Source organism: Aptenodytes patagonicus, chromosome 1 (genome assembly GCF_965638725.1).
Source record: "Aptenodytes patagonicus chromosome 1, bAptPat1.pri.cur, whole genome shotgun sequence".
NCBI lineage: Eukaryota > Metazoa > Chordata > Aves > Sphenisciformes > Spheniscidae > Aptenodytes > Aptenodytes patagonicus.
Window position 1 is genome coordinate 46,141,069 of NC_134949.1, and position 22,998 is coordinate 46,164,066.

The following is a 22,998-nucleotide window of genomic DNA, read 5'->3' on the forward strand; positions in this document are numbered from 1 at the left end:
AGGAGCCCTTCTTCTCCCTCTGTTTTTATCTGCTCCCTCCTGAGAGGAAACTGATGGTATCCCATTGTTCAGCACCAGAAAATATTAATTACTTCTCTTTCTTCCCTCCAGCGTGCATTTTTTACCTGTGCATGAATAATCAAGTAGTACTATGCCAGGCAGTTGGTATTAATTAGGGTTTCAAATTACACATAGTCCATCTTTTACTGTTTCTTATGTCAGGCTCAACCTTAATCTGAGAGGGAGTGAGATGCATTTAGGGTTAATATTAAGGCCAGATTCTTTCAGCATATGAGGACACACTTAGAAATGAAAAGGCTTGCACTATGGGGAATGATACAGTTCAAAGCCTTTATAGATAGCTTTTGAAATATTTATGTTCCGGGTGGAAAAGATTTTTCAGGCCATCTCAACCTTCTTGTAACCAAAAATGTTTTGAAGCTTTAGTTACTTAAAGTTTTCAAAGCTCTTTTAATCGATAAGAAAATCAATACATGCAGCATACTTCAGTGTAGTTAAGGCAGTGCCCAACAGCATTCAGTGTTATATGTAACTACTGCCACTGCTTCCTTCTTCTGAATAACACCGTGCATCTTCAGTTGCAAAGGTATAAAGTCTAGAACTCTGCAGCTGATGGGCTGCAGAATCGTAGCCTACTGGTGGATGAAGTCAAACCACAGCTGACGGTTCATGGAAATAAGCAAGGAACAAGTTACCTTGCTTAGATGTCTTTTTTTCCCATTGCATTCTGCAAATTTATGTTGCTTATTTTAAAAGATCAATTCCTTTAAAAGACATTGTGCAGTTTAGAAAATCTTAGAAGGTCTGTATGTTTTTATACTGTGGTACAAGACCATAACCTTTCTCTGTGATTTTCTTGTTTGTTTTCTGGAGGGTTTTTTTTTTCTCGATTTGCCTGTGTCTTTATTTTTGGCAGTGGTTGCAATCATGTGAGGGTATAGTTATAGTTGTCTCATCCATCTTTCCATTCTGCTTATACCTAATTCAGGAAACCCTCACCCAATAAAGTTTTATGAGTAAAACACTACTTATAGTCCTGTTACCTGTAGTTCCTGTTTGTTCTGGTACTAAACTGAAGTTGACTATGAAATTACTGCTGTAGGACAGTAATAGTCTGAAATCTATACATAATATTATTATTTGTTAATATATTCCCCTGGGGCCCTATACTAACTACATATTCAGTTAATAGCTTTCACTAGCAGTTGCATGAGGTAGGAATATTATATTAAAAATATATATTGTCTTCAATGTTTGAGCTCTGAGTTTGATGCATTCAGGTATTTCTGTACAGTTAGAAAAGGACCATACTATTGGCAGAAATGAACTAGGCACTAGTTTACTAGAACTTTATTTCGCTTTTGTGATATTAGGTTTTCCTTTAATTAATTTAAAATATGATTTGCACCTAGGTGTTTTCCTTCAATCTGTTTGGTATGTATAGTCCTATTCTCAGAGCCTAGCCAGCAGCTCAGGATCCTATATATCACTTAGCTAGTTGTTACCCAGTATTTCCCATCTGAAAACAGCAGAGTTATTAGCTGTTCCTTAGAGATTTACCTAAGAAAATTTGTTCTTAAGAGAAACTCGAAGCTGCAACTTGAAATGCAGAGGATGCACAGAACTTGGTCTCCTGCAGGTGTGCCTAGTTGATACACAATATAGAGATCTTTTTTTGAGAAGTAGCATGGGTAAAACTTTATTGCCTGCTGGATTTGTAGATAAATTCCACTTTCACAACTGTTGAGAAGGAATGAACTTTAGTACAGAACATGTAAGGCATAATTGCCACCAGAAGTCTACCAGAATGGCAAATAGTTCCCTTGAGTCTATAATTAAACATTTAAATGAATGAGTTTTCATGTACTTACGCTTATTACTTTCTTAAGACATCTCTATGTACTAGATAGTATCCTATCAATACAGACTACATGTATATTTTAGTCTGCATGCAAGTATGAGAATTGTGTGAAGTATGACAAGCTCACTTGCCTGCTTTCTGATCATGCACCTGCTTAACAGATAGACTGTAAGTAGTTTGGAGGGGTAGACTCAGCTGCTGTATGTTCTGGGGATGTGAAGCTCTTTGTACTCCAAAAACTAGGCTCTGGCTGTGTTTTCAGGCTTGTTGTCTATACAAGTAACATATAATCTTGAAAGCATCCTTAGGATGACTCATTAAGATCCACTGTAAAAAATACTCTAGGGTGCTTTTCCATTGCTCTTAATGAAAAAGGAGTAAATGAAAAAAAAATCTAACATTATCTTGAGGAAAAACAATGAAGAACCTCCAAGCAGAGACTTGCCAGTCCATCACTGCCTATCTATTTTATGTGAGAGAGGGCTGGTCAATGGCTTCCTGTGTGCACGTTTGGGAGTTCTCCTTTTTCTTTAAAATATGTTCTCTACTTCAAATGCTGATGTTCATTTCCAGCATATGGGGACCATTAGCAATACTGAAGCTGGACATATGGCTTAACGCGTTAAATCACTTTAGAATGTCGCATCTGTTTTTTTACCCTGGTGTTAACACCTGGATCAGTTTAGCACTAGCACAGAAGTTTAGGACATATATAGCTGTTAATTTTAAAAACATCTGGGGTTTTTTTTGTGTGTATGCATGTATATGTGCATGTGTAAACTGCTAGATCTCCGGCATTTTTGAGTTTGATGAAAAAAATCTTACTGAATTGTGCTCAAGGTGTGTACCAGCCTAGGCAAATAAGCGGTTTATGGAAGGAGGCACAAGGATTCTTTCAAGTGGATTAGAAATTATGATTTTGCCTTTACAGTTTTTGTCTTTCTTCAGACTTCCATTTTTGAAGAATTGATAGCTGACTCTGATTCCTCTCCCCCTGCCCCCCCCCAAACCCATCCATTTGTTGTACGCTGAATGAGATATCCCGCTCTCCCAGGATGCGTGAAATGGGCAGGCATTAAAAATTGAAGAAAGCAAGTTCCCCGACTGAGTCTGCAAACCTTATCTGAGACTGCTTGAAAGTAAAAATGCCAATTGTGTTGGAGCTTTGAAAAATGACTTTCCCTGGTGACCCGCTGCCTTTTAGTGAGAGCAGAGTTTATGGCTCTGTTTAAGTGATGAGTGCAGTTGGAGAGTTTCTCTTGTTATGCCCATTAGCAAGATTGGACTAATCTGCGGGACGTAACCTGAAGGTAAACTGTGAGTGAAGGAGAAGACAAGGCTAATAAGGCGTTTTGTAGTTTCCTTTATCCCAGAGTCTTTCCCGGAGCCAGCAATTAATATTATTTTCTATCTGCGGAGAGCCCGGGTGGCTGCCAGCATGGGAGGCTTTACAAAGGACCCGTCAGCGCTACCTGCCAGGTGGTGAAGAGGGACTGCTTTCAAAATTGCCATTGAAATTGGGGACTAAGCATCAACACTGCAGCAGAGTTAACAGCTTGTTAATTTAGTAATTAAAGAAAAACAAGGCCTTGCCCCAGCCAGGAGCAGGGCAGCCAGGGGGGTACTGGGGGCAGCCCCAGCGCTGGGCATCAGGCACCTCCCTGGGGCCGAGGCCAGGCCGGGATGTGGGCCTGCGGGTGGGCCCAGCTAAGCGGGGCCCATGGCCGGGCAGGGCAGGGCTGTGGGGAGCTGGAAACTGGCCCTGCTGCCACGTCGCTGGGGTAGGGGCTGATGGCCCCGGGGGGCTGACATGGGGTCCTGGGGCATGGGCAGGGTGGGGGGAGCCCGCGAAGAGGGGTCAGTGCTGTTGAGGCTTATTAGTGCCCTCAGGGTCCTGACATGAGCAATTTAGTACCATTTATTTTTATTCTTCTATTTTATTAGATACAAAGCTTGCATTTCTCTCCCCTTCACTGAGATAAACATTTCATTTCGTGTTTTTCTTGTCAGTGCGGTTCCACAGCCAGGCTGGGGATACAGATGGGCACAGCCCGGCTGGTTATGCGCCGGCTGGACTCAGCCCACCAGCTGTTTCCATCTGACCCACAGTAATGGTGTCCAGGGTGTTGTCCTTAGCGTTACTGAGACCCGTTTCACTTTTACTTTTGAGGGCAAAATGACACAGAGCTGTCTGGCTCTGATATCTCAGATGCTCATATTCCTGCATGCTCCTGTGCAGTCCAGTATAATGTTGGCCAAGTGTGTTTTTTATTTCATTTTATAATGTGAAACAGAGTAGTTGTTGAATGTTAACAAGGAACCTGTGTGAGACTTGCTTCTTTGCTGTAGGACATCTAGCTTCGCTCTTGTATTAGACTTTTCTAATATCCCAAAGCATTAGCTAGACTTTTTCTTTTACTTTTAGACATGCAGAAAAAAAAAAAAAAACCTATATGGAAAGAACTCTTAACTTTATTTCAAATTTTGATTCGTAGAGAATACAACACTTGGCCTGACTGAACCACCGAGTAAACTGGAACTGGCAGCTTCTGTATTTTTCATGCTGACTGGCAGGTACTAGAATCTGTTGCCTTTACACGCACGAGAAACTAGGAGTATTTCAGAACTGCTTGCTGAAATCTGTACCCAAATACAGGGTGATCAATACTGTATCTTCAAGGCTTCCTTTTGATTTTTTTGTTGGGGGCTTTTTTTTTTTTTTTTTTTTTTTAGTTTTTAATATGAACAGCACTGAACAGGAAAGGATCAGGGTTGCATCAAGTTTGTTGCTAAGGCTGTAAATAAAATTTGACTGAATTAATGCCTTCAGAATGTACAATAGGTTTCTTTATGATTTGGAGAAAAGCCATTTACTTTTGGTGGGGAATAGTCCAATATGAGTATGTGCTGCATGAAAATGATGGGTGTGACAGCTGTTCGCTTAGAGGGAGAGGGCTGGTCTCTTTTCTTAGCAAGTGTAGCAGCGTAGTGTGGAGTTGTTTTATACATGTGTACTGAGAGGTGCAGTTCCGTGGTTGTTTGTGGGTATTTTTTTTTAAGTGGTTATATGGCTTCAAGTATTGGAAATAGCCACATTTGCAAAAGATATAATGAAATGTACCATTTCCTGGGAATGACCTGTGCACCATCCAGGCTCTTTGTAGCACAATGCTCTGCCTCAGGGGAGGGCAGTCGCGATGGCAATATTACTGCCACTTAGTTCTTCAGTATTTCCCCAAGAAAAAACACTTTTGTGAGTCAAGGTTTCAGCTCTAAATCCTGACACCTGATAGCCATTCTTAGCTATGCTCACTGGTTGGGAGTCTGTAGTCTAACATACTATGTTTTACTCAGAGAAAGGACTCTTTCTAGCCTAACACCTGCTTTATTCTTGCTGAATTCCTGGTTTTCTTATGGTGAGTCTGAGAGTGATACTACAAACTGAAATCACAAACAGAGGACTTAGATTTCAGGAAAGGACTACACTGAAGGACAAGATAAATAATGTGAAAACAAAGATCTTGTTTTCTTCCAGTGTTCTTTTGTGACTGGACTAAAATGAGAAAAATGTCTGTGGGGTTGGGAAAACAAATACAAGCAACCCGATCCACTGCATAAGCAGAAGTCAAAATGAAAATTTTCAAGTATTCTAGAAAGCATCATTGGATCTTTAAAGGATTTAAGCTGACCTCTCCATAACCTCTGTATGTGGAGAGGCAAAAGGACATGCCGAGAGGAAGCATGTCTGAAAGCATTACAGCAATGCGCTCTGGACAATGGAAATGCTGAGCTGCGTGGTATTTAGAGTATTTGCATGGAGATTCTGTGGCATAGTATATCAGCGTTTGAGCATTTTTCTTTACAGAACAAGACAACATTCCTGAACCGAATACCATAAAAAAATGGGATTTGGATACAGGTTCCAAGGGACTTGTTTTATTGGGGGTGAGAATGTGAGGGGAGTCTTGGAGTATGAATTAGAGTAGTGCATTTCAAACATGGGCCTGAGTTGCACACCAATTTTCTTTCTTCCTCATCTGAATTGAGAAATTGTTAATTATGGGAAGATATTTATTGGAAAGGCAGAGGGAATGAGTAAAGAATTAGATATAAATCATCTCTCTTGTTTAATATTTTTAATAGAAGAGTCTTGAGCTGGCTGGATTCTTAATTACCCTGGTAAAATAAATGCTAAATGAGTTAAGCTCAGTAGTAACAACAATGCATCTTTAAAGAATTGCTTAAATACAACTTTGGTTATGAAGGCAAGTAACTAATTAAATTCTAGTCATCTTTTTGCACTAAGCAGGTCTCACACCTTCTCCCACAGCATAAATTTTAAATGCAAATCATTTGGTTTGTACTAACATTATAGGGGACAGATTTTTACAATACTGAATTAGACATGGAGACTGCTAATGGCTGGCACCAGTCTTTGCCAGGGTGGTTGGAAACATAAATGCTGAAAGCTGCAGCATTTTTTTTTTTCCAAGCAAGCTGACACAGACTTGAATTCATAAGCTTATACAACCTGAAAATATTTTTTCCTCACTTGTAAATTTAAGAAATTTAAAGAGAAGGTGTATTTTAATCTGTAAAATATCCTGCTGTCTGCCTCCAGCAAGGTGTTAGCAGAAAAAGTTGTCAGTCAATATATGTACGAGGCAGTTGTGGGAGTGCCCTGTACAGCACCAGAGATTTGCATGCTCCTACCGACTTCTGTATTTATTGTTCATCCGTGTCAGTGAGATTCATTCCAACATCTAAATTAAAATTTCAATATAAAAGGCCAGTTGGGGTTTTAGTTCTGAAGTACTGGAGGATCCGTTTTTTCAACAATAATGTTTGTCAGTTTTTCATATTTCTTTTACATTTTAATTATAACTCATCAAATCTTAACCGATTACTCCTGGTTTAGACTCAGAAGAATGTCACTGAAGGATGTTTTAATTTAATGGAAGCAGCGTAACATCTGTTTCTAATGTTTTAAAAGCCAATTTATATGGAAATTTTCCTTTATCGAGAAGTCAATAGATATGTAGTTTTCTAACACCTCCTATAAAAATTCAAAACTTGAATTAAAGCAGCACCAAAGCAGTGCCATTCTTTCTTGTGGTAGCAGTGTGATTGCATTTTCACAGCCTTTCATTTGTACCCTTTTCCTTCTGCTGAAATGAAGTTTTTATTTGTCTTTTGTAGTCGAGCTATCAAGACAAACCAGGACCTTCTGCCCGAGACACCGTGGACCCATATCTTCTACAATGACTTTTGGGGGACACTGCTCACTCACAGTGGGAGCCACAAGTCATACAGACCTCTCTGCACGCTCTCCTTCCGCATTAATCATGCTGTCGGAGGGATGGACCCGTGGGGCTACCACCTTGTAAATGTCCTGTTACATGCTGCAGTCACAGGCCTTTTCACGAACTTCTCCAGGATCCTGTTTGGAGATCGGTACTGGACCTTGATAGCAGGCCTGCTCTTTGCATCTCATCCGATCCACACGGAAGCCGTAGCGGGGATCGTAGGGAGGGCAGACATTGGAGCCTGCCTCTTCTTTCTGCTTTCCCTGATGTGTTACGTGAAGCACTGCTCTACCAGAGGTTCCTCACCAAGTACTTGGGGCTGGATCTTGGGAGCGGGGCTGTGTGCAGGATGCAGCATGCTGTGGAAGGAGCAAGGAGTGACTGTTCTGGCCATTGCAGCGGTGTACGATATCTTTGTATTTCATCGACTGAAAATGCATCAGATCATTCCTGCTTTATACAAGGTGAGTCTCCTTTTCTTTCCCATGAGCTATCGTAAGGCACCAATCACTGTTAAACAGGTGCTAAATGAGTTTTCAAGTACACAATAATTCTTAGTAGTTTAGTCAACTCCCAAAAATAAGCACAGATGTCTAATGCTGAAAGAACATTTAAAGCTGTTTAGTATGGGGTTTTTACATTTTGTTTAAACAATGTGGTGTTATCCATTGCTATTATTTGACGCTGGGGATGTATTTTTTTCAATTACTTTCCTTGCTTCCAGCAGCTCCCTCCTAATTTTGTTTACCGTTGAGCACTGGATATCTGGCTGCCTTTTGCAAAGAATTCTTTCATGCTCTTATCCTCTTGTATCTTGCAAACTCAGCTTAGTTTGGTCCGGCGTGCAAGTGCGGCAGCTGATATCATCTACAGGCTCCCTGAGGCAAAGATAGAGCTCTTATTCTAGTTTAACAGAGGCGTATAGGACCTGGGCGCATGCCTTTGGCATGTATTTTTTCTCCCCCTAGTAGGAGCTATGACTCAAATGTATTATTGCCTTAAGAACATAAATATTTCTCATTTTTTAACTTCTTGCCCAACAACAAACAAGTAAAATAAGCAAACAAACAAACAAGCCCACCAAAACCCCGTAGCTTCCCTCTCCCAAAACTGCATGTATTTTAGTGGTACCCAGAAACCCCAGCTGAAATCAAGACTCATTTACATCAGTTCCTGTACAATTGAGTAAGCTGAGTATATGTAATTTTATTTTCAGTGAAATGTCTTTCTTTCAGAAAACACTGACTTAACAAAAGGAAAATGTTTCATAGGGAGGTGCGTTGTCACATTTTTCAGTGAGACATAACCAAGAAAAGCAACAAAACAGATTGCAAAGCTTTATTTTATCTCAAACACTAAAATGTTGATTTCTCACTCAAATGAATTGAAAATAAATTGTAGATTTTTATAAAGAAGTGATGAATTCTGCTTGTAGAATATAGAATACATAGTTGTAGTATGCAAGGAAAATAGTCAAATCAAAAAACCAAGTAGTCTCTGGTAGTTCCCTCAAACTCCTGTGACACGTTGATTTAGTTATCATGCCCTTTTCTGACAAAACTGAAAGGAAAAAGAATTTTTTTTTTTTTTTTATTTACTCGTATGTTTGAGGATGTAAGACCTGTTGAATGCCAGTGGCCAAACACTGTATGTTACATTGTGTTGAGCGGAAACCAACAGTAAACTAATTAAGTTTTTTTAAAAAAGTCCATCTGTAACAGCAAGTTTTATCCTGAGAGGTACAGGATGAGATTTTGTGAAGTGCTTCAAGGAGTTTCATTCATAACTCAAATGTTAGCCTATCCTATAGAATTAAACAATGGTAAAAACATTCATATGGCACATAAGAAATTTTGAACGCCTTGTGCATGACTTCACGCCAAATCTAAATTAGTGTTCCTCACAGCTTCTCCTCATTGCAGCCTGCAATGACCAAGATACAGTCATGGAGCTAGGAAGTTTTTTATCACAGATAGTCATTGCTCACAAACAAAACTTTTGCAGACATTTCTGGTGGGGAAAAAGCTTTTTCTTCCTTTTTTCCCCTTTTTCTGCTTCAGGGCCAGGGTAAAAATTGGTCTAGGAGAGATCTAAGTGACACAGGTGAAATCCAAGCTTCCACATCCTAACTCTTTGAACACAAGGCCTCTCTTCCTAGGTACGGTGCTCTACATTTGGACACAGGGTTTGTGCATTTTTTTTTTTCCACTCCGCATCAGACTTCTTGTCTTGGACAGCAAACTAGTGTCAATGCCTCAATTTTTTTCCATCTATAATGATAGAAATAATAATCCTGTGCTTTGTAGATTACAAATCTTTAAGGAGATTGGATTCTAGCTGGAGGGAATTTTATGGGGAGGGACCACAGTGAACAAAAATAGAAATATTTTGCTTAATGTACCAGAAATGCATTTTATAATTCACTAAATTCCTAGACTACCGTTTCCTTGCACGTCTGTTGAAGCTGAATGCTGCTAACCAAATTTTACCTGAATGCTAGGGAAACCTCTGTTCAGTCATTTACAGTGATGAGGAGCTCAGCTGGGAGCTTCAGTTATAAAGTATCTTCAGTGAGCCTTCTTTTGTACTTTGTTTTACAAAAATTGTTCACAAATTATGTAAGTTTTTGTAAGAACATACCATCCTGGAGGGCTTGGGATTCCAGGAATATCTTCATTAACCTAGCCTGTTACAAGAAGTATTTCTCTTTGAGTACTTGCCTATATACTCTTTTGTACTCCAACTTTGCATGGACTCTACCTTTAGCATCGCAGTTTCCTGTTCCCAAGCACTCCATGGGAAGTAAAGGAGTGAAACACAAGCCTTTTGTAAGGATAAACAGTGTAAATTAAAAATAAATAAAGATAGGAGTCTCAAAGAGGAACAAAGGTAGCACCTTAAAAGCAAATTAAAGCAAATGCTTCAGTCTTCTGGAGAGCTTCACGCTATATGATAAAAACATTTTAGGGCAATAAAAACATCATGATTTACCTAAAAAAGACACTGAATATAATTATTCTAGTGCATTGCCTTCTTTTCAGTCAGTATTATCCAAAGCACTTTCTCACTACGTTTATGTTTCCTTTGGTCTTTGAGTTTTACCCTTTCACATAAAATACTGTTTAGAGAATGTTCAGATTAGTGAGACTGTCTCTGGCCTGCTCTATCTGAAGACTGGAAATTGTTTTTGGAGGATATTATTTAGTTGATATCGATGGATAATTTGAGAATCGCCAATGCACTTGGGGTTAAGAAATTTGGGTTTTGATTGTAGCATGTCTGATCAATGTTTGACAAGTCCTGACCACGAAGACAAGTTAGATGCTGTCCTGTTGATTTGAAATTATTTTTTAGATTTATTTTCAAATAATTTCAAGATGACTACACTGTACAATTGCCATTTTAAAGTGATATCCTGAATCTTCTGAAATCATTAGTAAGAACAGAGCTAAGTTTTCTTACTAAAAGCTTTGGGTTTAGTTTGGTTCTGTGTGTTTATACATACAATGATAAAGACAAGTGGGTTTTCTTTGTTTTGGTTTGTTGTTTTTTAATTTTGTATTTAATCAAAATAAAAACCCAGAGTATGTAGTCAACAGGTTAATTTTTGCATTATGCAGAATTAAAGCACAGACTCAAACAAAAATGAAGAAAGCTTTCAACTCTGCATCTCTGGGATCATTTGGGTGTTGCCTTTTTCTTGCTGCTGCTTTGGCCTTAAATAAAATATATCCCTAGTAAGAACTGACAAATTCTTTCTTCCTAGAACAAACTGTGAAATCTCCTTAAGCAAACAAAATCAACTTTTGGATTAAGGGTTTTATTTTTTTTTCTTTAATGTTGTTGCCTACGCTTTTTCTTGCTTGGAAAGACATTCCTGCATTGCAAATTGCATGAGACCAAAGTAGCCATCTACAGATGAGTCATCCTGTGTTATCCAACTGGCTTGAGCATTTCAAAAACTGCAGTACAGTTTAAACTGAAACAAAAAAACCTCCCACCAAACCCAACAAACAAACCCCCACCTCATCAGAGGACTCTTTATTAGAATGCCTGGACAATTAGAAAGAATTGTGTCTGTTTACCTGTTCTGGAATTTGTGCTTTGTGTTTTCCCAATGTAAATACTGCTGGGGGAGGGCAACTGCAGGAGAAAGGCGGGGGGGGGGGGGGGGGGGGGGAAGACATCAAAAAAGGCAGTCCAGGAAAAAGTTATGGTCTTTCCTAGTGCATTGGAGGGGAAAAGTGTAGAATGGAGCCAAGGAAGAAAGGAAAATAATTTTAAGAGGTGGTTAGCTTAAATCTGTACTAAATAAGTAAGCAGTAACGATATGAAACTGAATGCAGGATAAACAGCACGCCACTGTAGCTTTGTAACGGAGTGGTAGAAAGGAGCTATCCCTTTCAATCTACCTAATGTTAAGCTAAACCCTGTCCAGCTGAGCTGACACAACTGTTTCCTAGGCTGTGCTGCAAACTGGAACTGAGAGGAAATGCAGGTAAAAAATAGCCCTTACCCCCATCCCCCCTCAATATCCCGGAATCAGCTTTAGGAGTTATTTTAAACCTGAATCAATTCACTTATATCCAGTCCTCATCACTGCCCTACAAACAGCTGTACTGGCAAATACTGAGAGGAAAGCTGAGGTGCGGGGGCAGAAACAAGGAGCGGAGAGCAAGGGATTTGGGGGAGTGGGTGGTTAAGGACCTGGGCTGGCTTGCTGCCAGGCTATGGCTTTTGGCTTCTATAAGCCTTTTCAGAATATACCACTGGGGAAACAGAGACATGATTAATTATGTTTAAAGAATAGTAAAACCACTGACCTTCTTCAGGATGGTCAGTGAAGGATGAGCTGGCAAAAGCAGCTTTAAAAATGCTCAAGCAGATGGTAGGAGATGGCCTTGGGGTGACAAGCGTGTTTTTTTCCATTTTGTTCTTATCTTTGGGTCAAGTGTCCAATAAATATGACATGGTGGCTACTACACAAGACCAGTAGTTGTTTACTGGGCTCACACCTATTATCATGCGAGTCCTGATTTGTCACATCAAGTACATGACAGCATCCCAGTGCGATTTGAGTAGACTGGCAGGGCTTCTGAACAAGGCAGCTGCAGAGCAGGACCACCAGCAGAGCAGATGAATATTACCCCTTATTTAGAAGCTATTCTTACCGCACTTTAAAAATGTATATCGTAGCTACTTATTAAACTATCCAGCTCTTTTCCCTGTCATCTGTGTATTGGTTATTCAGTAGAACTTGGCTGCTGATTTTTTTCCTTTTGCCAAGTCTTGTATTCCCGCCTGCCTGTGATGCTCTCACTCTGGCTGGCAAAGTTGTCAGTCTGGACCCTGTTTCATTTGGTTAGCTCTATTTTATTCTGTCTGACTGGCTTTCGAAGCACACGCTGACAAGAATGTATTCACTGTCTTTAAGTCAGCAGATTTTGATGGATTGTGGTCGTAAATGAGTTGTCTGAAATGAGAGCAATTAAAATAAAAAAAAAATAAGTGGTTTGTTTGATTTTTCAGCATTTTAGACCTTGAGTCATTTCCAGTGTAAGTTGCGTGGCAGGTATGCAGATTGAGTTGTCATATATCATAGGTATCAGATGATTGTACCTGTCAGCATCTAGACTTGCACAAATTAAACACCAAAAGTGTAGGGGTGGGAGGGGGGAACCTGGATACGGGAGAGAGCTGTGATCAAGTTCGTAATTATAAAACATGCAAATTCAGAGGCCTAATTCTTTTGTACTTGCAATCTCCAGTTTGAGAGCAGAACCATTAATTAATATTGCAGTACACAGTCTTCTGTCCAATTAGTAGCACAAAGCTAATATAGACCCCACTGTGCTGCCCTTTTTTCCTCTTTTTTTTTTTTTTTTTAAGTGGGAATGGAGCTGGACAACATTAGCAGTTAAAAAGATGGGGCAAATACATTTAAAGCTCATTTTTAATATAATGGTAATGATAAAATATTTATTGCTCTGTGGTTTATGTGTACAAACTGCCTTAGAGAAATAACTAAACCAGATGTATGTTCTACTAATGTTCCACTGCTACAGTACGGTAACATTTTACCAGATCAACTATTGTTAGCACAGGGGGTTTGTTATACTAAAATAAGGAAACCTCTCTTTTCCCATCACTTATTTGATTAAAATCTCCCCTAGGGAGGTCTGTCTCACATGTGGAATTAGTTATTGGTATCTATAGCTTAACGTGAACCACAAATTGGATTGCAGGATGCATTATCTAACCTTCTGTGCTATTATAACAGTATTGGTTTTGTAAAAAGCAATTTTATTGGAGGCCTATATTTTATTTAAGGTAATGGTACAAACCTGGGGCCTCCATGGATGACATGGTCAACCACCAAACCAGGTTTTATAAAACACTACTTTCTTTTATGGTCTTGGAACAGCCTTAGATGTGGGTGATGTGTATAATTCCTGCTCAAAATAGGACTTGCTGTGTATTAGATAAAGCTACTGATTTTTGAGAACACTCTAAACTTGAAATAAGCCACTTTCTGCATTCTTTACTCTTTGAAGTCGCTACTTTTAGAACTATCGTGCTTTGGAAAGCAATTTCAAAATAAAATGCTGCTCTTGATTTAAATTTGCAGTTTTGTCCTTCTCTTCTGAGGAGTTCTAAAACTTTAGCAATGCAGTAGTCGGTCTTCCTGGTTTTTCATGTCTTCTCCACCTACAAGTTATGCCATTTTGCAGCAGTGTTTTATCACTATTTAAAATCTAGCTTGATGGTTTATTTTTTGCTTATTTTCTACCATCTAAGGAATTTTATTATGCTTGAACTTACCCACAGGCCTGGATATTTTGGCAGATCTGATCGGTAAACTATTATTTTGTAAGTTATTTCTCTCAAACACTTGCGTGGGTATAGTCCAGCCTTAGCCCCGCGTCTTTGAAATGCAGTGTTTAGACTGTTCAGGCAGCAGCCACTTCCTCGCAGGACAGACTTCATCCTTGGAGTCAGATACTTAGTAAACACACTTTTCCTTGAGACTACTTTTGTCCCAGTTAAAAATAATAAATAACTTACAGCTTCAAAACATGACCTGACCTCTTGCAGGTTCATTTTGTCTAACAAGAGCTGCATATTCAAGTGTGCTAAGCTGTTAAATGTTGCATTTGTGTGCCATGTAACCTTCTGCATTTCAAGAGCTGAGGAAAAGATTGGGAGCTCCATTGCCAGCTGGGGCCCAGTTTGTTCCCTAGCTGTGATCTCTCATTCTGCCGTGGTCAGCTGGGAGTTAATTTTTCTGGCAGCTTTAAGCCTGTACAAAATTGTGGAAAGGCTGAGACGAATGTGCCTGCACATACATTGCTCATATTTGCGGATGAGCCAGCCTGGTGCTTTTCTCTTCACTCTGCTGGATGGCAGCAGCATGAGGCCTGTACGGTCTTGACCATCGGTCCCCCTCCCCCAGCAGATATTTCCTAGACAAAAGAAGCTTTTTGCAATTTACTTCTTTCTTGACAATTTCAAGTAGCTAATACTGCTGTTTCCTGTAGTTCCCACAGCTCCTTGCTGCTTTTCCTTTTGATTCTGAAATAAGAAAAGCAAGATTGGGCTCCACTTTCTTTCTTCTTGGAGATACTGATCTCCTGCAGGTCCCTGTGATGTCAGTGGAGTGGTGCTGAATTCGACATCAATATGTATAAATAGCTGTTGTTTCCTGAAAATATTTTCATGGGGTGATTTAAACCACTGAAACAGATCACGTGTGACAGAAATACAGCATCCTAAGGCAAATTTAGCAAATGTATTTTTTTTAAAATGAGGAATCATAAGATATCTTGTCAAATTCACTGGCTTAAAATGGATTACATTTTAATATTAAATCCGTGAGGTCTTTATTGGAATTGCTACTAAAATCTGCATTACTTTTGTCTACCCACTTGAAGTCTACAATAATATTTTGGAGACTATATTTGAGAATTCCTCTCTGGAAAGATGGAAAAGGCAAAGGCTTCTTTAATAAACAAGTAAATTAAAAAAAGAGAAGCCTTTTCATATTTACGGAGACTATGAAGACATGAAGAACCTTCAGTTTAACAGAGAGGTTAGTTTGCTAGAGAAAGGTTGTCACTGTCTTCAGTCTTGCATAAGATTTATACTGCATGGTAGCATGCAAAGTATGCTGTGTTCTTCCATTCTTTCCCCTGGCTTAAAAGGGATCTCTTCTAAGGCACAGGATGAAAAAGCTTCCAAGGGCTTTGCACAGTTGGTGTTAGTACATATTTTTCATTCTGAGGTTACATGCCAATTACTAACATCAAGAAGAGTGTGAATTTTTCATGGTGTTGTTTAATTACAGGGTATTGGTGGGCTTGCTACTTGCCAGTTTACAAAACCTGTGCAAATAATATCAAGCTGACAATGTTACTCTCCTAGCTTTTAATGTTTTGAAAATATTTAACGAATCAAGTGAAAGCACCAAACTTACCATAGTGTGTAACAGCTGTGTTTCAGAACTTTAGGAATATTTTCAGGTGTTGTTTTTTCCTCATCTTAGTGATTACTTTAGCTCCCTAATTGAAGAAGCTTTGTAAAACTGTGGTTTTCTAACAGCTGGCAATTTTCCTGTTTAAAATATCAGTATCAAAGAACAGTTAAATTTCATGCTTTCTGGTAGACATGGTCAATATATTAAGTATTTTATGCTGAGATAAGGGGACTTGGGTACCTGTGAACTTTGACGGATAAGAAATATATGCAGCTTTGGCCCATCTTCAGTTTTCCGTTTGTTCATGAGCTGGAAAGCCATGTCCCTTTTCCCCCTAGCTCTGCTTCTCCCATGAGTCAGTTGTCTCGGTACTGGCCACAAAATGGGAAAAACAACATACAGTGCTAAAGCTAAGTGGTGTCTTAATGAGTTAAGTGTCTCCTGGTGTAATTCTTTCTGTGTAGATTTGCTTCCAGAGTTACGGCTTTCTACTTAAACCTGTTTTGGTGTCTTGGTTAAAGTGCATGCATTCATGATCGTATTCATCAAGTATGTATCCCTTGTGTTTGTTAAATGCCAGACAGAAAGTTTATACCTGCGCCTTGCATACAAATCTTCAGTCATGAGTACTTTACATTAGCCTCCTAATGTCATGTTTAGGCACCTAAATGTCCTAATTTGATGGAAGTGCTGAAAGCTTGTAGCTCCTGGTGGGCTTTACTGAATGAACCCATTGCACTTGGTCGGTCACACCTAAATAGCAAGCTAGACTGTGTTCCCAGCAGTCAGGGCACGTGCTAATAGCGTCAGAAGAGAAAAGCCTGTATGTCCCCAGTCAGAATCAAATAGATTAGGGAGCAGGTGCAGCTTCTGGATGCTCCGAGTTCTGACTCTCAGCAGTGCGTTACAGCACCTTCAGGAAAGAACACTGCTGAGAGTGTGTGAAGATCAGGTTCCTCATTTTTTGAGCATCTTAACTGTAGTCACGTAAGTTTCAGAACTGTAGTGCTGGGAAAGCATTGCCTGAGTCTATTCGATAGAACTGTATTCTCAAAGACAGTTGTCTTCCTAGAGTCCTTCCCAAGAGAGAGCCACTCCTGGTACACGAGCATAAGCTCTGATTCCAGACCTGGGAGAACATATTTTGAAGGAGCAGGAACATACGCAAACCCTGAGCCACGAGGGAGACTTTTCTCTTGGTTTTAGGTTTGATTTTGAATTTCTTGGCTTATGCTCATTTTTATTTAAGTCGTAATGATTTAATGATTACGTGCACGTTTTTTTCAAGCTGAGTGATTCTAAACCTTAACCTGTGTAGACAGTTATAATATTAAAAAGGGGGAAAATACAAGTGTATGAGATTTACAGTGGAAACAGCCAGTTGTGATAGAAGGCAGCAAACGTTTTCTGGCATATTTACTGGAGGAACTGAACGATATTTTGTACATATTACCTGTATTTCTTTTTCCAGCTGCAATGTAGATTAGGTATGGGGAGGGAAGGAACCCAGGCTTGCAGTCCTGTAGCTGACTTTATGGGTCAGTTGTTAGGAGGTAAATTTCTAGCCTCACTAACCTTGAATGTCTCTTAGAAAAGAGAAGAATCCCTTGATGCTGCGGATAGTCCACATTGGGAGGAAGGGGAAAACAAAATATTTTTTGTTCCTAAGTTTCTAGGAAACTAATTGAAAATGCACATGAGGAAATCATGTTAAAATTATCTAGAAGCTTTTGGGGGAAGGGAGAGAGAATTTGTGTACCTGGCTCTTAAATGCCAGGTAGAACATATGTACCTTTTTATGATCAGAATCGTAACACTTTCAGACACATACACAGATTACTTGTAAGGCTATAGATTTGATTGGGTTCTGCAAAAGTCAGAGCTTCTGTGACATTTAATCACCAAAATCTTGTTTTTCTCCTTGACAATGAAATATGGAAATAAATTCCCATAGCAACGAAGTCTTTAAAGTGAGTGTAGGAGCATATTGAGTTAATAAAGGCAATGAGGGAGCAGGGGAAAAGAGAGGGTAGAATTGTATCAAGTCTCTATAAATTCTTTCTCTCCCAGAAAACAGGACTTTGGGGGTTATGGATAAATTTTTTGCATGTTTTAGTCTGCATGTTTTAAAAGTATCCTGGGCAGCTTGTACTGCTGTAGAGCACAATGAAACTTGCATCAACAGCAGTGTTTATTTAGTAGGGATTGTGAGATTGCAGTTTATTTTTAAAACACACGTTTACTGTAGTTCTATCTCTTACTTGGAGACTTTTCTCCTTAAAAGACATTATTAGAAGTGGCAAAACACTGCCACAAAATAGCTCTCATGAGTTTTGAAATGGAAGCAATGCCAATTTTTTTAACTTCAGTTCTTGCTTCTTTGGACTACTTTATATATAGCATGTTTGGCTTCTCGTAATTTGAAATCTGTGGAAAGTCAAGCATTAACAATTTTGTAGAGTGATTTTTTTTTTGTGTTGCTTTTTTTTGTTGTTGTTTAAACCATTATGTATTTTTACCTCTCCTGACCTGAGCTGTTAACCAAGAACTTGACTTTTTGTGGGTAATTCTGGTTGAGAATATGGATTAAAAAATACCTGGTTCCATGATTATACAATCCTGTTTAGTTACAAAGAAAATCCCAAGTATAATTTCTTCCAGAACAGAAAGTATCAAACTAAGTGTCTTTATCCCAGATCTAAATTCCTTTCAGTTAGCATTGCAGAGCTCCCTCTTGCATCTTATTCAGGGGGAAGTTACCTGCATAATGTATATTTTTACCTTGCTTCCATTGTACCTTCTCTGATCTCTTAACTGATTCACATACATACATATCTCTTATGTGGAAAAAAAAAAAAACAACACAAAAAACCCCACCCAAATAAGCTAAACAAAAAAACCTACCCCAACACAAACAAACAAAAAACCCCAAACAAAAAAACCCATCCCAAACAAAAACAGAATCCAAAAAAAACCCCTTAAAACAAACAAAAAAACCGCCCCCCCACCTTCTGTCCATGCATCTTTGTTCTGGTAGTGACATCTTTCCTTGGAAGAGGAAATCAATTGTTTATTTCAATCAACTTCCGTAAAAGTTTTACTGTTCTGTAAAAGAACTTAGTGGTAAGAAACTCTTACCTCAAGTTAGATCTGTACCATACTTATGTAGTTAGTGATAATGGTATAATGTGAAAGTATCCAAGCTAGGTAACTTAGGGGACCTTGGTACAGACTGCAAAAATGGGTTCCTTGGCTGCCTGATACTAGATTGGTATTAGTGCACAAAGTTTGAAGCTGGCCAGGCAGATACATATACAGCGCTCACGACTTGACCAGAGTATTTATGAGCCCTCTTTTTATCAGGACACCCTGTAGTCAAAATAACTTAGCACTGTCATCATCTCAGGCCTTCCAAAGTCAGAAGGAAGTGTTAATAATCAAGAGGTAAACATTAACTTTGGAAAGTTTTCATTTGCTTTCTGTTTTGCAAATCTATAGAGTAAATCTTTTCAGGATTTCATCTGTAATCCTGAAGTTTAAAAAGGGGGAAGAAAAATTCCTTACATGATGAAAATTGTGCTTCTTACTTGATGTTAAGGTACTGTAAGACAAAACTATGAGCTGGCTGCATTTGTGGCAGATTACTTGATCTCTAAACAGTCACACTTTTTACCTCTAGTTACACTTCAGGTATTACATGTAACCCAAATTAAAAAAAAAAAAAAGTGCAATTCATCTATGTTCATATTTTAATTATTGTTTTGGTAGCTCTGTGTTGATGTATTTTGAAGATGAATAGTTTCTAAACGCAACTTTAAAAAACTCGCCTCTTTTAAATCCATCAATTTTCAGTCTAGAAAATTGTTTTCACTCCATTGTAGACCATGATATATATGGTACTATATTAGCTCTAGATCCTTGCAAATAACCGTTTCTACCTTGGCACTGCCCTGCTCATGATATGGTGTGTTGTCAGCAATCTGTGATTGCACAGTAGCAAAAAGGTTGGTGTGTCCTTGTGTTCTCAGGTTGGTCTCCAAGGCTCTGCAGTACCCAGATGGCTCCTCTCTGCTCTGATAATCTGATAATAACCCCTGCCATCATCAGGCGAAATAATGAAGATACAGGTGTCAGTGTAGCTTCTTCACTAATATCTGCCTTGTTCGTATTTGTGACTGTAAATCTACATCCAGTAAGGGAGTGAGATGTTCGTGTAATAGCTGCATGGCATAGTTCTCTCTTTCAGTTATAGCCTGGTTTCCTACTGGAAATAAATTTGGTCTGAAATGATAACCTTATTCTTAAGCAGCAGTGATTTAGTAGGTTTATTAACGAAGACAGTGCTCTTTGACATAGTCCTTAATGCTCAGTGTTTTGAGCTTCAGGTCTATACCAATCCTAATTAAAGGGTTTTGGGTTTTTTTTTATCCCCTCTATATTCGAATGGAAGAATTTCAGTGCCTGTTTAAGTCCAACTCTTTGGACTAGCTGCCTAAAGTGTAAGGAAGAAAGGGAGAAATCAGTAATGATGACAAAAAATGAAGAATTGATTGAAAAGCTGAATGTATGATACGGAAACCAAAATTTGGGAATCTATACAGGCTAACCATTCCTATATTAATCAGCAGAGCCGTTCTTACCAGCTAGAGGATGCAGCACCTGTCCTCTATCCTTATTGTAGGCAGTGTTTTTATGTTTTCTTATAAGTTTTGGCAGACTAATAAAAAGTGAACTTTTATGAAATCTTATTTGATATGTGACCTTGCATTCTGTGGCACTTGATGGTTAGCAACCAACATACTGCCTCACTAGGGTAATAAATTCATGTTTTAATACAGTTATTTGTTTTACTTCTAGTGTAGCAGACAGCTTCAAACCCTCAGGGGGAGCTTTTTAAGTCTGTCTGTCTGTCAGATGGTCTGCTTTGCTATTTCATCCTCTGGGCTTGGTTACAGTATTTTGATTAAATGTTACATTACTGTGATACACAAACCATTTGAAATACTCAGATTTGTTTTTAAAAAAGGTATTAAAAAAAACCCCAAACCAAACAACCTGCAAAACAACATATATGTCCAAAAGCTCACTGCAGACTTAACCTTTTTGTGTGTCCCAAAGCCATGCTGCTCGGCATCAACAGACTTCTTCCAAGCCTGTTAATGTGAAGGGGTGCAGCAAAACAGCTCAGAAATTTTCTCACTAAAAATCCAAGAACTGCTTTTTCAAATAACGTGTATTTGCATCTTGTATCATAACATAACTTAAGTTTTTGTTGAATCCTTCCAGGAAACTCAATTTTCTGCGCATTAAAGCAAATAAGTAAATTGTGTTCCATTATTTTTTTTCCTGTTGGTAATGTTGGTGGCTGTGGAAATTTAAGTACATCATGTTTTCTATACATAGTTTTTTGGTAATCTGATATATTCTGCCATTAACTGTCTGGTACAGCCAATTGTCAATTACATAGGCTGCCTGCAGAAATACAGACTCCTTGTGAAAGCTTAATTAAATGTAAATGTCCAGTTAACATTATCACGGCTTCAGCAGTTCTGTACTTGAATGTTATAGCCTTATTCTATGTGCTGTCCTTAAGAGTGAAGCCCACATGTTTTTAACATGGGACTGTAGTCTTTTTCTGGGTGCGGTGTCCTGTGAAGATCTAACTGAACCCTGAAGCACAGCTTCATGTCCAAAAGTTGTTGTTCCTGTTCTTTTTTTTTCCTTAAGATATTTCATGATCTAATAGAAGCTGCCCTTATGCTATGCTTAGGCCATCATAGGTGCAACTCTACTCGTATGTGGGAAACAGTGACGTTCTTCCTGGCTGTGAAAATCGTTTCAAAAGTAGTTCTGATGTGACTAATGCTAAACTTTTTTTTGAATGAACAAACATGTTTGTTGATCCTGCAAGTTCTTAGTGAAGATTTGCTTCACAAATTTTGCTTTGGTTGCTATTTGATCATGTTTTCTTGGTGTGTAGGCCACGAATGATTGGGCTTGAAGAGGGAGTATCTAGAGATACTCGCCCCAAAATGGGAGGTGATTAAACAAGATCTAAACTGTCAAAGCATTGGTAAAAAGGTTTTTTGTTTTCTGACAACATAATGCATGGTTTTCAAAGTCCATCTGCAACAAAGTTCTCTTGATATTTTTCAAGTTATTGGAGAAATAGCAGAAAAGGAAAAGATGACTGTGTTTTGGGTAGCTTTTCTCTATCATGATGAGAGAAAATCTTTCATTTGTTGCAAACTATTGTGTCTTTTGGATGATAAAAAATTTCGGCGGTGGGTAATACAGGTAAAGATATCCTAAATGTTTACCCACAGCTACTTCAGATAGGAAATGTTAATGTAGCTATGGCTGCCACTCAAACCTGGTTAATCAATTTCCATATTAAGCATACTGTCTCGGGCCCCACTGGACGCTAAGGACTTTCCATCTGAAGTTAACAGCAGCAATAGCCTTTAAAGGATTATTGTTCTGCTAGAAGATTTCTCTGATATCCAAGTGTGGGATTATTGTACATATGCCTTAATCTGAGAGTTTAGATTTGTTTTTTAAGGTTTATCCCCATCTCTAAAAAGCTGTGATATTTCTCAAAGCATGCACAAAAAATTATTTGGATGAAGATCACATTGAAAGGCTTGATGCAAAGTCAAAATTCCTATTGCTGAATCACAGTTAATCTGCTTTAGCCTATTTGAACTGCCTGTCAGGGACATCCAGATTTGATATGTTGCAGAAAAGAATACAAGATTGTTATGGGGCTGCTTAAATATGAGAAAAAGTTGTGGGTAAGTGATTGAAAATACCAGGATCTTGAGACATGATTTTGTGCCCAAGTAGCATTTTCTCATGAAGTTAACAAACGCTTTTAATAACAAAGAACATTACTTTTGTAAAAGGGAAATAAAAGAATACATGGACAGATAAGTCTTTCAGAAGAAACCCAAGGGCAGTGAAAACCAGAATGATTTAATGGTTGCCAAAGAGAGTGAAGTGAGAGAGACTGTTAGCAACAGAGAAAAAGGGAAGAACTTCATTAGAGACTATAGGGAGGGGCTGAAAAAAACAAAACCCCCAAACAAGACAAACAAACACACACCACCCCCACCCCCCCAAGACCAGGATGCAGACTTTGTCACTAGAATAATTTTCTAAGAATAAGAACCCAGTTTGAGCAGCTGGGAAACAAGGAAGAACATACATGAATTTAATCCTATTTTTTTGTTTAGAAAGACTGTAAAGTAAAACAAGATGATGAAGAGAATGGAATGCAATAAGAAAAATATGAATTCATAATGTCATTGAATCTTGGGTTCATAGTTTAAATTACA

At 38.7% G+C, this 22,998-nt stretch overlaps 1 protein-coding gene across 1 annotated transcript in view; it reads left to right on the forward strand.

Moving 5' to 3' along the window:
* Positions 1-22,998, forward strand: part of TMTC2 (transmembrane O-mannosyltransferase targeting cadherins 2) — a 263,245-nt gene that overhangs the window by 95,025 nt on the left and 145,222 nt on the right. The window contains exon 2 of the mRNA XM_076333832.1: positions 7,082-7,652. Coding sequence (XP_076189947.1) covers positions 7,082-7,652 — 571 coding nt within the window. The remainder of the gene's footprint in view (positions 1-7,081; positions 7,653-22,998) is intronic.